Source organism: Microtus oregoni, unplaced genomic scaffold (genome assembly GCF_018167655.1).
Source record: "Microtus oregoni isolate MIOR12 unplaced genomic scaffold, Mior012 000030F_ref0000283, whole genome shotgun sequence".
Taxonomy (NCBI): domain Eukaryota; kingdom Metazoa; phylum Chordata; class Mammalia; order Rodentia; family Cricetidae; genus Microtus; species Microtus oregoni.
Genome location: NW_024543089.1, coordinates 4,416,342 through 4,432,803, shown reverse-complemented (window position 1 = coordinate 4,432,803; position 16,462 = coordinate 4,416,342). Strand labels below are relative to the sequence as shown.

The 16,462-nt window shown below is 37.4% G+C and overlaps 1 protein-coding gene across 1 annotated transcript in view; it reads right to left on the bottom strand.

Annotated features, from left to right (window-relative positions):
* Positions 1–8,535: 8,535 nt before the first annotated feature.
* Adamts5 (ADAM metallopeptidase with thrombospondin type 1 motif 5) overlaps positions 8,536–16,462 on the bottom strand; it is a 38,999-nt gene continuing 31,072 nt past the window's right edge. The window contains exons 7-8 of the mRNA XM_041678650.1: positions 14,664–14,839; positions 8,536–12,967 (exon numbers count right to left, since the gene is read on the bottom strand). Of these exons, the coding sequence (XP_041534584.1) occupies positions 12,400–12,967; positions 14,664–14,839 (744 nt within the window). The 3' untranslated portion in view covers positions 8,536–12,399. The remainder of the gene's footprint in view (positions 12,968–14,663; positions 14,840–16,462) is intronic.

Genomic DNA, 16,462 nt, shown 5'->3' with positions numbered 1-16,462 from the left:
TGTGACATCCAGCTCAGCCATTCTGGGATGAGGAAAATGAGCTGGAAATAATCTGAAAGTGAGGAATCCTTCTCTGCTTCTAAGTGCAATGGACTTTTTTTGTAAGTATGACCTACTAAAACTAGCCAAAGAATTTTGTTAAGTATGCAGAAAAACATGCTGGCTCCAGTTAGCTTTGAACTGACAAAAGGAATTATTCCTTTGCCCTCTGTATCACACACACACAGTGGATAAGAACAAAAGTAATGTGTTTTCAGGGATCCTGCTGTACCTGCCACTGTGAATCAGATTTTGAGTTTAGCCGATACTGACTGTGATAATTGAGAGTCATTTCCATGGGACAAATGCAAAGTGCATCAAAGTGCAGTCATTTTTCAAAGTGCACACTGGCTTCTGGAGATGTAGGATCTTTGGAATGGACTTGAAAGCTGTGGTGTTAAATCTTTTAGGAGGTGGAAGTTAATAGCTTTAGACAAAAGAAACAAATGAGAACCTCCGGAATCCTTCTGGTTTGGCAGAATGCCGTCCAATGGCAAGTATACTAAATATATCTAAAAATAAATAACTTGATGAAAATCTAAGGAGAATTCCATAGTCTAGTCTGTCCTCCCCTGAGCTTGCCTGCTTCCAGCTGCAATGCTGTGCTGCATGCATACCATGCTTGTGCTCTCTGTCTCTGGTCTTTTTTCGATCCCTTCTCCCTTTCTCTCTCTTTCCTGACTCTTCTTTGCTTTTCTACATGTCTATTCTCATTCATAACCTATAACATGTTGCTTATTGTATTTCTTTTTTGAGGGCTTGCAATATTTTCATCTAATATATTATTAAAAATGCCTTTTTATATTTAGAATATTCTGGTCTATAAAAAAACAAAATGAAAAAAATTACCTTGCCCACATCTTCTGTTTTAATTATCCAGAGCATCATTGTAGCCATGCTTAGTGACCAAGTTTAAGAAAGCATGCTTTGGCAACAATATCAGCTTTTAATATTTTGTAAAGCTCTTATTCTTCCATGCAAGTTCAAGAACTTGTAAACAAAAGATTCTAAAATGAATGGATACTGATCCCTTGCAACTTGGAACCTGAACTGTGATTATCGGTTGCAATACTAAATTTTCAGAGTTCCTAGATTTCCCTAGAAACTAGAGTCCCTTTATTTAAAGTAGTCACTGTTTAAAAACATATGCCATTTGCATAAAAATTAGATACTGATTAAAAAACATTCCTGAAGAAACAAAACTTCCATTCTTTCTTCTCAAGTCTTTTGTTTGGCTACAAAAAAAATTCTACTTAACTCATTCAAAAACTCTAGGCTTTGGACGTAGAACTAGTTTTATAAAATGATTGGGTCAGAGAGATTTCCGCAGATTTTTCTTGCAATTAGTTAAAAAAATCAGACTAATAGTGATTTATAGTAATTGCCTATCATATGTTTATGCTATAGTCACCTGCATAATTCATCAACTGCCCCAATAATGCCAAGTTCATAATCTACCTAGATTTTATTCTTAGGAAACACGCACCTGGTGCCTGCCAATGTTGTAAGAATGATGGGTTGGCTCTCAGTTGATGTTGCTCTACAAGAGATAGCTATGGTGGCTGACATCAAAGTAGAAGGTGAAGGGGTAGTGTTCTGATAAAGTTTATTAAAGTGACAAACCAGAAAGAAGTGATTTATCAGGGCAAATTCTTCAATCACTTCAGTTCCATGGACACTAAACAGATCCTTCCTTGCTCTAGGACGTTACTTCCTGTCTGGCAAAACTTCCTCAGTTCCCCCGCCACTGAATTTCAGTAGCATCTCTTCTGCTACAGTGGTAACTCTAAATACCTCCAAACCTTGATGAATATTTATCAAGAGGCAAAATTTCCCTGATTAACATGAATTGTATAAGATGCTATGGTATGAATATGGCTATGTTCCTTAGCGTTCAGTGTGATTAAAGAAGAGTGTAGTGTATCTGGAAAAAAGGGTTCTGGTCAAGACTTCTAGACATAGTCCATATAACGATACAGTGAAGAACAGTTGCAGGTACAACAAAGATGGAACGGTGAGTCAAGGGGCGGGGGAAAAGAAGTAGATATTAGAGACAATGGTTGTTATTCTTCTGGTCCCTTTAAGGGACAAGCCATGCCCACTCCCTGCGACATCTGACCTCTCCTTGCCATCTTGAAACTCTCTTACTGTCCCCTCTGGCGTGTGCACACGTATCTCTGTCTCTCTTTCTCTCTCTCCTTTAATAAATGTTTAGCTTTATGCCTATTTTATATGTCTATGTGCCTTTTACCCGCCTGTTTACACCCCCGCCCACTTGGTTCTCCCGGTACCCACGCGCCTGCTTGCTGTTGGGGACCTGCTGCCGCTTGGGTGCCGAACTCCGGAGCTGCCTGGGGATTTAGGAACATAAATGGTGGGATCTCATCCTGTGTGATGCTGGAGACCAGGGGAAGACATTGTTTTCAAGTTTATGTAGGACAGAAATATGTTAGAGATCTTTCAGAAAACAAGTGAAAGGATTTGACTTAAATGTTTTTTCCAGAAGCAGTCTTGCTGTTGGCATCAGGAAGCCCCACCAGGAGGCAGTTGCTGCTGTTGCAGAGGAGCAGATAGGTGGTAGTTTAGATTCAACTGGCAGCAGTGGAGGAGGTTGTAATACAAGCTTGAATGAAAAGGCACCTATTGCATATTCTCAGCTTAATATTTGTGTAGTATTCTCATATCGGATAACTTCTTCAGGACTCTGCTTGCAAAGGCTCTTGTGTCTTTTCTTTTGCCTGATCCTTCCTTGAGCTAAAGTTTGACTTCCCATTTTACAACTGCCTAAAACGTACAAGGAAAATACAGCATCAATATCATATTGTTGCATAGCTGGAGGGCAGTAAAGAGCACAAGAGTGAAGAAACAATCTAATAAGTTAATTGGTGTAACTGCAAATATTTTCCATTCTGCTGTTCCCCCTGGACAAGTTTCTCTCCACCCATCAGGTCCCGCTCACTAACTCCTGCAGCTGCTTATGAAATAACCATCCTGAGCCTTAATATTAATTACATACTCTTTGGCCTAATAGCTCAGGCTTCTTTTTAACTAACTCTTATATTTTATATCAACCCATTTCTATTATTTTATATTTTACCACATGGCTAGTGGTTTGTTACCTCTTACTTCTTGGGCAGCTACATGGCATCTCTCTGACTCTGCCTTCTTTCCTATTCTACCTCTGCTTGGAGTTTCTGCCTTGCTATATTCTGCCCTGCCACAGGCCAAGCAGTTCATTTATTAACCAATGGTAATAAAACATATTCACAGCATACAAAGGAGAATCCTACATCAATTTGGAACATCCAAAAGATTTATTTGGAAGATAAATATGTTAATGTCTCTCAATATTTCATTCTTTTTACCTCATAGCCACTTTAGTCACTATAAATTCAGTCTATATATATATATATATATATATATATATATATATATATATATATACTTTTACCTTTAAGGTTTAGTTATTTAAAATTTTAGTTTTATTTATTTTATATTTATGAATATTTTTCCTGCACATATGTAATGAGGTCATAAGACAGCATTGACTCTTCTGGGACTGGACTTATGAGTGGTTTTGAGCTACCAAACCCTGGTCCCATGCAAAAGAAACAAGTGCTCTTAATCACTGAACCATCTCTCCAGCCACAGGTTTAGATACTTTTGTATCATAACCCAAATAACAACAAAAGGACTGTCATTCTACTTAAATTCAAATTTTGCAGAAAGATGAAGAAAAGGTTCTGTTGACATGTAGAAAAAACAGAACTCTATATTACAGTCTATAAATGCATGTGATCGTGGTTTTTGGTCTGTTTGTTTCCCCCCAACCTGGGAACTGACACATATAGCTGGTCATTCTGGGATTTCATTCTTTTTATCTACATAATAGACATCAAAAGGAACTAATAAAAGCAAGACTTTTGCTGTATTCCTTCATCTACTAAGCGAAAGCCCATCTTACTGTCTATGGTGAGTCTAGGACCTTACATTGAAACCAGCATCCTAGGACGTAAATCTATGGAAATGCGCCGTGCCCCATAATCAATCTTTCATGTTTGTTGAAAACATTCACTTTAATTGCACAGATAAAACAGTAAAATATCTAGAAAGACATGGCAGGATCTAAGCATTACAGATAATCGGGTGTCACAAGGATCTGTAGTTTCATTTCTAGGCATTTCTTTTGTCCATTGTAATGAAAAAGCAGCCCTTCATTTTTATGTTTTTGACCTTGTCGGACCCAGCTCATTGTGGGTCACACAGGCAATGGGAAGGGTAAGTACTGAAGGGTTTTAAAATGCCTAGCATCAGTTTATTAGTTTTCTGAGTCAAATTCTTTCTTCTCATTCCTGAAAGTCGTCCCTTGTGCTGCATATGGCACATGAGTCCATCCCTGTAACTTGCATGGTCTTCTGTTGTTTCTTCACTAGTTCACTGGACTAAGGAGCCCACACATTAGATACTGTAAGGATATCATAAGGCTCACACAGTCTGCTGTTCATACTACAGCTCTTCTCTCAGACTCGCAGTTAGGAGCTCCCACCCTTAAAGATGCTGGCAACGGATAATGATTACCTCAGCAGTGCTCAGCAGCGCTTGTCATTTGGGGTATAGTTATCACATTGCCGTAGTCATTCCCAATGCTGGGATCTTGGGATCACCTCGTCAGGTCATAGAGATAAAGCTTATTAGGAAGCTCAAGCAGTGCTTGCTATTGGTCCTCAGCCAATAGAATGTTCAAGAAATTTCAGCCTTATTAGAATGGATAAGTTATATGCCACCTGTAAAATCAATGAGATTGTTTAAATTTTAATTTCTTTAAGAGAAATCGCATTAAGAATATTAATATCAATATTCTGTCCATTTAGTAGAATAACAGTATCGAGTTCTTTCTTAATGACTTGATAACCTACAGATCAGAGCATTCCTCAGTGCTTGACAGTATGTACAATTAACACAGAGACACTCACAGGGTCAAAGTGTAGAGAATAAACGATTGTGAAGCCATCAGCTCCAAATGGAGCATTCCTAGGACACACCTTCTCCTGAAATGCCTGGGAGTCTTCAGAGAAGACTGGCAGAAAGCTTGTAAGAGCCAAAGGTGGTTGATAACAAAAAAAAAAAAAAAAAAAAAAAAAAAAAAAAAAAAAACAGTGTTTTTCCAGATACAACAGATCATGTGCAAATGTGAATTCACACTGCTGGCAGAATGCTCAGGACCTCCACAGGCTCCAGCCTGACAAAATCCCAGCATGAAGCAGGAAAGGTGGCTGTGCAACCTTGCTGCTACCTGGGGAGCCATTAGCATGCGATAGCTGCTGGAAAGCAGGGATGCTTTTTTTTATATATATATGGTGTGGCACCCTGTAGTTTGACCACATACCAGGGCTTATCTTACTCCTAAAACTAGCTGGGCAACACACACTGGACTCAATGGGGGCAGGGGAGAAGACAAAATCTCAAAATTCTGGGGAAGGAATGGGGAAGGGGCTGAGAGGGTGGTAATGGGAAGAGTTGAGTGGGAGAGGATTTAAAATGCATTTTGGGAAATCCTCAAAGAATTAATAAAATAGTGCAAGATATTTTGAGTATCATAATTCTAAGATATTGTTTGATATCAGAAGGGAATACTGTGATGCTCACTATGCATCAATGGCTATAGTTAAAAAAAACATTGTGCACTGAAAAGTTAATTCATAAACTTACTGTAAAATATTGTAGAGCTTCTAATAAATTTCTTCTAAGAATCTAGGCTTACTTAATCAAGGCTTACTTAAAAAATCTTAACGCTTTAAGGTTATTGTTGGGAGCAGTGAGACCCCAGATCCTGAATTTCTTGCAATCCCCTGATCAGAGTGCCTACAGCTCCTCTGAGCACGAGACCTTCAGGAGTTACCGATGGCAGGAGAGTGGTTTCTGGTGGGTTTGGCTGGGGCGTGGCTATCTCTATATAATCTGCCCCTGAACACAATAAAGGGGGCATTCTTCTTTTTTTATTTTTATTTATTTTTTTATTTTTTTTTATTTTCGAGACAGGGTTTCTCCGTAGCTTTTGGTTCCTGTCCTGGAACTAGCTCTTGTAGACCAGCTAAAGGGGGCATTCTTGGGGAATTCAAGGATGACCCGTGTCGCTGTCTCTCTGTCTGTGTGTGTCTGTGTATTTTAACCTCCAGCCCCCTTGACCGAAGCTCGCGAACTGGGTGCCAGGGCACAGAGCGCAGACACGGGGGCGCGGTGCGCGGCAGGTTATACCTGTAGTATTATACTGGTATACTGACATGCCAGAGATCCACTGTTTTAGCTAAGAAAAACATCCTGCCTGTGCGCAAATAGATGATGAATGAGAGAAATATCAGAGACCTGATTTCATGCTACAAATGTCATGAGATATTTAAAAACAAAGAGATAATACTTTCCAACTCTAAGTCACATTATATACAGCACATACTTTGACCTAATTTATAATTTCTATTTATTATACCCGCCAAAATAGCATTTAGATTTACAGTTTAATTTCATGCAGGAAAATGCTTCACAAAATAGGATAATATTCCTCAATGAAAATTTGTTACAGTATAAGTTCAAACTACTCGGTTCAAGTATTTCCTGCATAGCAGAGTTGGTGTGGGCAGTAGACGGAGATAAAGTGACGCTCTAGATAGGCGCCTCATATCTGAAGTTTGTCAAAACTAAGACGGCATTTTCATCAAGACCTGTCTCACTGTCCTAAGATTTTTGGTCAGTCAGCTGTATCACATGCCCATCATTTCCAGGAAGTGAAAGTGTGCAAAGCCTCATAATTCTTTTCTTATTGGGAAAATATGTTTCAAGACTTTAAAATCTGAGCTGCACCTATCCAGGTTTATTATTTGGCTTTATTAGTATACACTAATATAGAATTTCAGTATTGGTATCACTGCTTATGCCACATGGGATGTACTTCTGTCATTGACTTAGCTACTTGCAATGTCTACTCTCAAGACTTCTCACCATTCAGTCACTAGGCCACTACTAAAATGCAAGCATTGTTTGCTAATTCGTGATTGTAGCAATGTCTGTGTCACATCTGAATGCACACTGCAGAACTGACATGAAAAGACCACGCATTCCTCAGCCAGAAGTCTAACTTGCAATACTACACATTGGCGAGTAGTCCTATTCTAAATATCCTCTCTGTACAGGTACCAGGATTTCCAATGCAAAGCTTAGAAGAGGTTGAGAAACAGGCGTTAAATAATGACTATGTCATGACATATTACAAAGTGTATAAAGAAAACACACACACATATTTCAGGAGACTGTTGACAGCTTAGGGATTCAGAAACACCAAGATCAGGTGCTCACTTTTTTCTTTTCAAGTTTTGATAACATGGTAAGTACCTTCAGATTTACCTCTGGTGAAAATGGACATTCCATACGCTGTCTTCCCAAACTCTGACAAACAGATTAGATAACTATTGTGTAAATTGTAGAATCATGTTGAAATGAAAAATTAAGTCAGAGATACTGTAGGTTTGACAGTTAACCACTAAAGATATTAGCATCTCTGTTACAATAACAGTTTTTCACTGGACAAGACAAAGAAAAATGGAATGAAGAAAAGTCTGTTCTGAGGACAGATCTCCTAGGAGTTAATTCCCGAGGCACTGGGAGTGTTGCTTTGCAGGGTGATGGATCAGACGGGGCAGTATTATATTTTCTCTTATTCTGTGCAGTCCGCACATGCTGATTAGTAGAAGCATAACTTAAAGACTAGAGAGTAAACATATTGAAAAGGTGCTGGTATAGTAACAGATAACGATTAACTGGGTGTACTAATAATAATAAGCATGTCAAAGTCTTATTCTTTCCCAACATAAATAAATGCCTCATTAAATCCCCTAAATATCCTCATTATATCCGGCATTAGAATTATATTACACACCAAGGATTTGTTAGGTAGATTTTTTTTAACTGATTTGAATGTTTGTATTCCTGTGTACTGATTGAAAAATGCATGGACTCATATTGCAATATGTCCCCATAGTTTGACTGAATAGAACTTATAGGTTGATTATAGAGCGATGTGCTTTGTGGTAATATTATTCAGCAAGCCATTTCTATAGTTCATGTAAATAAGAAATTATTTAGCACATTTTAGCTAACTGTTCAGACTGATCGTCTTGCTTGATTCTTGAGAACTATACATTGTTGGTCATTGAGAAAATTAATATACAAACCATAAAATCTCTTTTCTGTGTTTCACTGATGAAATTCTTTAAATATTGTTTTGCAGCTGTCTTGAATGATCTGTTTTGCTCTTATGGTTCTTTCTTTTATTTTGAAGCCATGGAATCTAAAAATAACTGTAATGCCTTTGTATGACTGCATGTTTCACAGTAAAGAGATGAGTGACATTTGTACATTATGGCAGTGCTGTTTCACAGAGAGCTCTCAACTCTTTGTAGAATTGTTGTACTTCACATAATTCTGACAATGAGCTGTAGTCATAGTGAACACCTTGGACTTCCAAACCAGCCTATAGTTCTTGCTTGTTACACTCATGTTGCTTTCTTGCTAACAACAAAGTTATCAATGGATGAACATCAGAGTCAGGGTGACCCAATGAGCTGCTTAGTGGGTCCAAGAGAGCTTGGCCTTATTGCTACAACTGGATTGTGCAATCAGTCACAGACAAGCTGCTTTTACCAGAGCTGTTCCTGCTACTTCCAGGTCCTATCACTCTGGACAGATTAATAGTTGTAAAATGTCACATTCTACAATGTCTTTCTATATCCAGAGACAATGTAGTCACTCATACTATCAGAATCACACAAATCCATTTTGTTTGAAATCATCTATCAATATATAGAGATAGAAGATACAAAGTCAGAGTATTTTGGGGAGCTGCTTCTAAAACTGGAAGATTTTGTCTTCATTTTTTCTTTATTCACGTAGAAGGGTGTACATATATTTCATATAATGCATTAACAGCCTCTTGTATGTGTTTATCAGTGATGTGAACAAAACTGAGTCTGTTTCTTCTCCCCAGATAAGGATCTGCTATATACCCCAGACTGACTTTGAATTCACGATCCTCCTACCTTAGCCTCCTAAGTGTTGATATTGCAGGCCTGTACCACTAAGTCTATTTTAAATCAGATTCTTTATTGTGGCTTAACTTCTCTGGGGTGCTTGCAAGTTGTATATGCCCTCTAGTTAAAAACTTGCAACTTGCTAGATTAAATAGGCATTTTTAAACTTGTGACCTGAAAAAAACCTATGTTATTAAGATTTAAATGACCTATTAAAATAGCGGTGAGTAAGGAGTACTATGAGCCACGGAAGATTAAATTTAAGAGAGTGGCAGATTACAAGTACACGAGGAATATGCACACATACACCTGTTGCACACAGAAAGCTTTCTATAAAAAAAGAAAAAGAACAATACAAAAGCCACCAGTAGTGTCTAGTATATAAACTCACAAAGTGCACTTTATACACAAACAGGAAGCATAAATTAAAAAATAGGACAATAGCAAAACATTTTCAACATAGAAGAATTTGCACATAATTTTTGTTAAATAAAAATAAATAATTTCATCACAGAAATTCACATAGCAGTTGGAAAAACAATAAATTACTTATTTTTCAGTGCTGTAACTTTTTTTTTTGTTCATTTGTGACTCATCCCTCAATTCTTAGTTTAAAACTGTTTCCACAGGAAGGCAATGAATGCTGAATCTGTTAAATACATTAAAACAATGCTCTAACACTTCCAAGCAACGAGAAGGGTTCATGTGATGTTTTCTGTTCTAAAAGGACAAGGTGCTCTTCTATTCTGGGTTCTCTTGTACTTAATGAAACTTATTCTAAGTGACTTTTATGCAAGTGAGGTGAGGAGTTTGTAATCTGAGTGTTATCTTCCCCCACATTTACTCATCATCCTAAACCCAAGGTTTTTTAAGAAAATTCAAGATAGACAATGGAGAGATGGAAGACAGCACACACTTACCCTTATCACAAATCACTCTTTCCCTCTCTGACACCCCCCTTTTCTGAATCTCAGCTTGCTGTGTTTCTTTCCTTAGAAGTTTTATATACATTCCCTCCTCAATGAAGGATTCTCCTTTTAAAATGGAGAGAGAATTCCGTCAGACATACAATAGTGGTTTATTTGTTCCGTCCTCTCTGGGGCTATTTAAGTGTGAAGAGTAGAGCTTCATTATTGGAGGGAAAAGCAAACCCCTGGAAAATCTTCTTAAAATCCATGAAGATTGCGTGGGGAAGCAAAGTGGGTGACAATCATGTTTACTCTTTATTCTTTTAATAGAACCACAAAAGATAAAAATATGAATTTTGTCACATTTGAACTACTTGGTTCATATTGTTTTCAAAACAGGAAAAATTTACCTTAAAATCTCTATTCATTCTTTTTGTACAGTTAAATAATCAGTGTGATATTTAATCTTTTGTCTTCTGACCAGTTTGACTGGATTCATTTGCTGTTTTATATTTAGAGACATCCAATCAATACCAGCCACCAGTTTGGTGTAGGTTGAATTTCTTTATGTAAAGAGACCAGACTAAAGGATCGTGATGGGTTTGGAAGAGCATTGATCTGTTTCACAAAATAATTTCTTTAAAACAAAAAAGACAGTAAAATTGAATTTTGGTTTCTTTCTGGTCTGCTGAAATAAAGGTGATATAGATTCATCAATTACATAATTCTTTATATTAAAATATCCTATAATAAAATAAGCTTTAATACATTTAGTGAAATTTCAGCCAGGATTTCTTAAAATCCTTGTTTGCAAACCCTTAACAATAGGCACATTAGGTATGATCGCTATAAAAATTTACATAAAACCATTTGCTTGCAATATCTCATGGAGAAGAAAAAAAAATCCCAGTAGAATAAAACACATTATATTATGTGACTTTTCTCAGGGGTTGTGCAGTTTAAAGGAGATTTTCTGTTTACGATTATTAAATATTTTCAATAAGCGACCTTCCTGCACAGGAAAGAGACTTCCTGAAAACCCTTACATTCCATTATTTATACACTCGCTGGTATGGTCAAGCACTTTACAACTGGGAAAACTCTCTAAAATGGTAAATATATGCTTATATTTTTTAAATTATGAGATGATTTCTATGGTGTGGACACAGTCTTATTAATGCTAATGAGTTTGATTTCTTGAAATAATAGAATTAATACCAATTGTTCCTTCTTGATGAGACTAAACACAAGGTGGTTTTAATATTACTGTTAGACCCAGTTTATACAGAACAGAAATCCTTTCCAACCCTTGGGGAAAACAAACAAGCAGACACAAAGACGTTTAAAGGCTGGCCGAGAAGAGGTATGACGGTCGTGAAGGTGCTGGATGTGACAGATAACTTGATGCTGTGTGTCCTGTATGTCTACTACACATTGTGAACTCTTAGCTGCGAGCCACAGAGTAAGCAGTTGTGAAAATATAAATTGAAAACACAGTGACATATTTTTTTTCCTTTAAATTCCAATACAAGCAAACTAATTTTTTTTAAAGACCCTTGGATATTGATCACATATACACAGGAAAACATAATCTTTACACCACAATGATACAATTATTTGGATGGCTGCCTGAAAAAAATACAGACAGTCAAAGGTTAGAGTAGCGGGCCTGAGGATGTGTTTAAATGACCAGATAACATACAGATCCTTTCTCCTTTTAGTGTTTCTCAGAAGATGCATGCTGTCAAAATGTGTTTTTGACTAAAACATTATCTCCTGCAGTCAGACAATATACAATTCTTATTTAACAGCAGCAAGTTCTTAATTTCCAGTAAATCTTCCACAGCTCTTTCTGGAAGCTAGTAGTTGAAATAGCTGCAGACCTACTTTGGTCAAATACTTTCTTATAGAAATATACATATACATACACATAATACATACATATATGTATATATAGAACCAAGTATATAAAGTGACATTCCAAGGGCGATGCATTTACAAACAGTAAAAGTAAGCTGTGTATCATGAATGAACATGATCACGATGCCTCTGAAGACATTCTATAAGAGGTAGGTGACAAAACTTCTCTGCCATCTTCAACTGTCCTCGGTTCTACATTCATCATGGTGTGTCTCCTTTGCATAGGCCCAGGGATGTTCCATACCTCCCACGTTTTCTGTATCCAAGGTCACCACCATGACATGAAGTAGTGTACATGTTTTGGTCACAGAGAGCAGATTCTGCCCATAATTCGACTCCTGGTGACAATGACACTGAGACACTACTTTCTATGCCTTGGGCAGTCCTTGTCTTCAAACCCAAGTATATCTACGATGGTCCTCCAGTTATCTTTGTGCATGAGAACAAACCACAGGCTAACATTTCTTCAGCAAACATTGCTTAAATGCAGAGGGCCTCTGAGATAGAAGGCATCCCTTTGCTAATTTCCGGTTTGCATCCTGGCACTGCACCGTCCTGGTGTGCCAGCCTGTGTCACAGGTCCTAGAGCAGGCCAGCCATGGACCGGTCACCCACTGCAGCTGTGGAGTGTGTGATCCCACTTTGTTGCTACCATGGCTAATGACAGAGTTTGCTTTTTGAGTGGACTCCTTGGGAACAAAAAAACTGTAACGGACATCTAATGCTTTAGTTGGGTCTGTTGCAAGAATCTGTACAATCAGAATTTCTTTTGTGGCTGAATAGCCCATCCCATGCAAAAAATCATCTCTCTGGCTCCACCCACTGTAGTTCATGACTGTACCGTTGATGTCAATGATAGTCTCTGAAGTGGAGATCATGTACTTGCCATTGATAAGGTACTCGCCGTTTTTCTTCTTAAGGGCTAAATAGGCAGTGAATCTAGTCTGGTCTTTGGCTTTGAACTGTCTGACTTTTATGTGAGTTGCTCCTTCAGGGATCCTCACAACATCTGTGTAACCCTTACTGTAGGCAACAATGCCCACATGGGAGGTGAAGAAAAGAAAGAGACAATGAGATAGAATTAGTATATACCTAGACATGGATAAACACATAGAAATTTTCTAAGATTTCCCTCCTCTTAACATAAACTTTTAGTGTACTTGAGAGCTTAAGTTTAAATTGACTTTAATCTTTTTGATTGGACAAAGACAAAACATGTGCTAAAATATTACATTATATCTGTTTTTATTGGAATATTAAAAATTAAGATGATGTGAGCAACCTTATTTTTTATTTTACTTATTTTAGAAGTGGATCAGGAGATTTGTACAATCATTGTATCTTTATCCATATGTTCCATAGTTACAAAGATATTTATGTTCCTCCAGGCACAAGGTAGACTAAATGAGATTATAAATGACAAATCTGCCCTCAGTTAATTTCATAGAAATATTAATATTTCTGACATTGCCTTCACCAGCAGATATTAATAAGCCCTATTAGTGTGCCCCAAGCCAGGTGACTCTTTGTCTTTTAAGATGGGCTACAGGGGCTATTCTTAGAGGTCTTCATATTGCTTCAATATGCTGACTTGTTTAAGATCACAGGTTTGGTCATTTTTTGAATATCTCTGCCTCTAGAAGCCTTCCTAGATTTTATGGGACAAAAAATTAAATGTAAGGTAAAATTTTGTTACTACATCATGAGTACTTACTATTATTTTAAGAAAAAAATGAGATTGTTGTCATAGCACCTCAATTAACTTACACTTATCAGGGAACAATGTTTTCGGAAGAAAAGCACATTGCCCAATTAGAATTTGTTTGCTATAAAAATATCAAAGGGAGCCAGGCATGGCGGCTTACACCTGGAATCTTAGCGCAAAGGCAAGAAGATGACCAGATGAACCTGCTTCCTTGGTCTACATAGCAAGGCCAAGCTTCGAAAAGAAAATAAAAAAAAGGAAAAACCAAACAAACAGTGGCAACAATGGAGGAAGAGGGAGAAGGAAGAAGCGTGAAGTGCGGAAGCACACGTGTCCAGTGGCCGCTGAAGGAGTGGATGTGGGTGTGACCAAATTACATTGTACACATGTATGAGATATTCAAAGATATTCAGAATAAATTAAAAAAATATCATAAAGGGAATGAAGAATGGCTCAGTGGTTGAAAGAGCACTGTGGATGCTCTTCGAGAGGACTTGCTTCCTAGGACCCACATGGTGGCTCATAACTTTCTGTATCTTCAAGTCCCAAGGGATCAAATGCTCTTTTACGGCCTCCTCCAGCCCCAGGCACACAAGCAGTGCACAGACGTACACACAGACAAAACTCCCATACACATAAAATAAAACTTAAAAATATAAAAATAGCTGAAACTGAAGCCAATTACTGCTTCTAAATGAGGCTTTAGGAATGACAGATGTGTTGGGCACCACTTTATGGGACAGCAGCCACTGTTTCTTTCTGTCTCTAATCCTAAGATCTTGGCTCCACAGCTATTGTAGTTTGCTTCCAGAGGCATTTAAAGTTTCCATCAGCCATAGAGACCACTTCAGCTCTTCTCCTCCCATCATCATATGTGGAAAAATTTGCTATAGTCACATTAGACTGTCTCTTACAAAGAGCTGATGAGGGAATACGAGTCTCCCATATCAGCTTCACAGGAATTTAAAACCGTGTTTAGTTCACACGAGGGCTAAGGTGCTGCTATCACGTTACCTTTTTTTATTGAAGGTTCCGATAACCTTTGTACAACTGGAGTTGTCCCCTCCACATACTCCGCACTTGTCATACTGCAGCTTTGAGCCAATGATGCCATCACAACCAGTTCTTACGCACTTTCCTCGGACACACACAGAGTTGCTGTATGGCCGACATTCAGTCCCATCTGTAACCTGTGAATGACAAAAATAACAGCAATAGATATGTCTGGGATTTGGTTCTTTGATGTAAATAAAAAGTTATAATTTTGAACCTTTTATTGTAATAAATTATGCATTCAAAAATAGACTAGATATGACTAAGAGGTTAAGAGCATATACTGCTCTTGCAGAAGGCTCGAGTTTAGTTCCTAGCACCTATGACAGCTGGCTCATAGCAATCTATAACCAATGCATTTGGTCTTTTTAGGCACCTGCTTTCATGTACACATACCAATACAATAAAGTTAAAATAAAAAAAAACAAATCTTAAAAACTAAACCATCAAAGAGCAATCAACCATTCCGTTTTCAGGAATTCTAAATGGGAAAAAACAGTACATATTTTTTTTTCTTTTTCTTTTCTTTTTTTGGTTTTTCGAGGCAGGGTTTCTCTGTGGTTTTGGAGCCTGTCCTGGAACTAGCTCTTTTAGACCAGGCTGGTCTCGAACTCACAGAGATCCGCCTGCCTCTGCCTCCCAAGTACTGGGATTAAAGGCGTGCGCCACCACCACCTAGCAACAGTACATATTTTTATGAGGAAGATTCAGTTGTACACTTTCTCTCTTGAACTTCTTGCCTAATATGTTTGATGATCTGAGTTACTAATCTCCATTTTTGTATTTATAAAACCGTCTCACTGTATCACCTTAACTTTTTACATTGATGAAAAGACTCTTAACTTTATGGAAGACTATAGATATCTGAACATCAGCAGACTTAAGAATACAAAGATTCTTCTTCTTTGTCAATTTTTATAGCAGCAAATTGGAAAATTTAGACTGATTTAAAACCCTGCCATGGTCATTGTATGTTGGACCTACAGGCATCAAAGTAATGACAAACAGATTTGTGCAGGAAAGAGTACCTGGGAGGAGTATTTCCAAAAGTTTTGGAAATACTTGGTTTCGGAATACTTGGTTCTGAATAAAGGAAAGAGTTATGTTGCTCTTCCAACAGCATGTACAGAAACTGTGGTGTGCTTATGTTCATGCATACTCATATATATATATATTTCTCATATATGCACTTTAAATTTGTATGCATATGACTCTTTTAGACATATAAGTATGTGAATTTGTGTGTTTATTTGTAAACTGAAGTAGAATGTCGCTAAAGTGTTAATAGTTCTTTTCACAGTTATATTTCTAGTTTTTTGTTTTTATTTCTTTGTAATTTTTAATGAAATGTATTAATTCATAAGTAAATAGATATGATATATAAGTATATGTTCAAACTGGACATCGACGGACTTTTCAGCGGTATAGGATATAGAGACACAGGTGTACAGATACAGCTGAAGGCTGATGGCAGACGAGTTTTAAATGTGTCATCCATTTGAAAATTTGATAAATAATTTTTCTAAACTGCTGCATGATACCGAAAATAATATGTATTTCTTTTAGTATATTTAGAAAATGTTTACCTGTGGAATATGAGGAATAAGTACACATCTATAAGAATATGAGCAACTAGCAGGACTCTGATTCATGGGGAAGGTCTAAGATTAAGTCTAAATCCTGTGCCAAAGACAATGACTTTGAAACCTATCTTTAAGACTGAATATATGAATTTTTAAGTAAACAACTGAAAAGAGAAC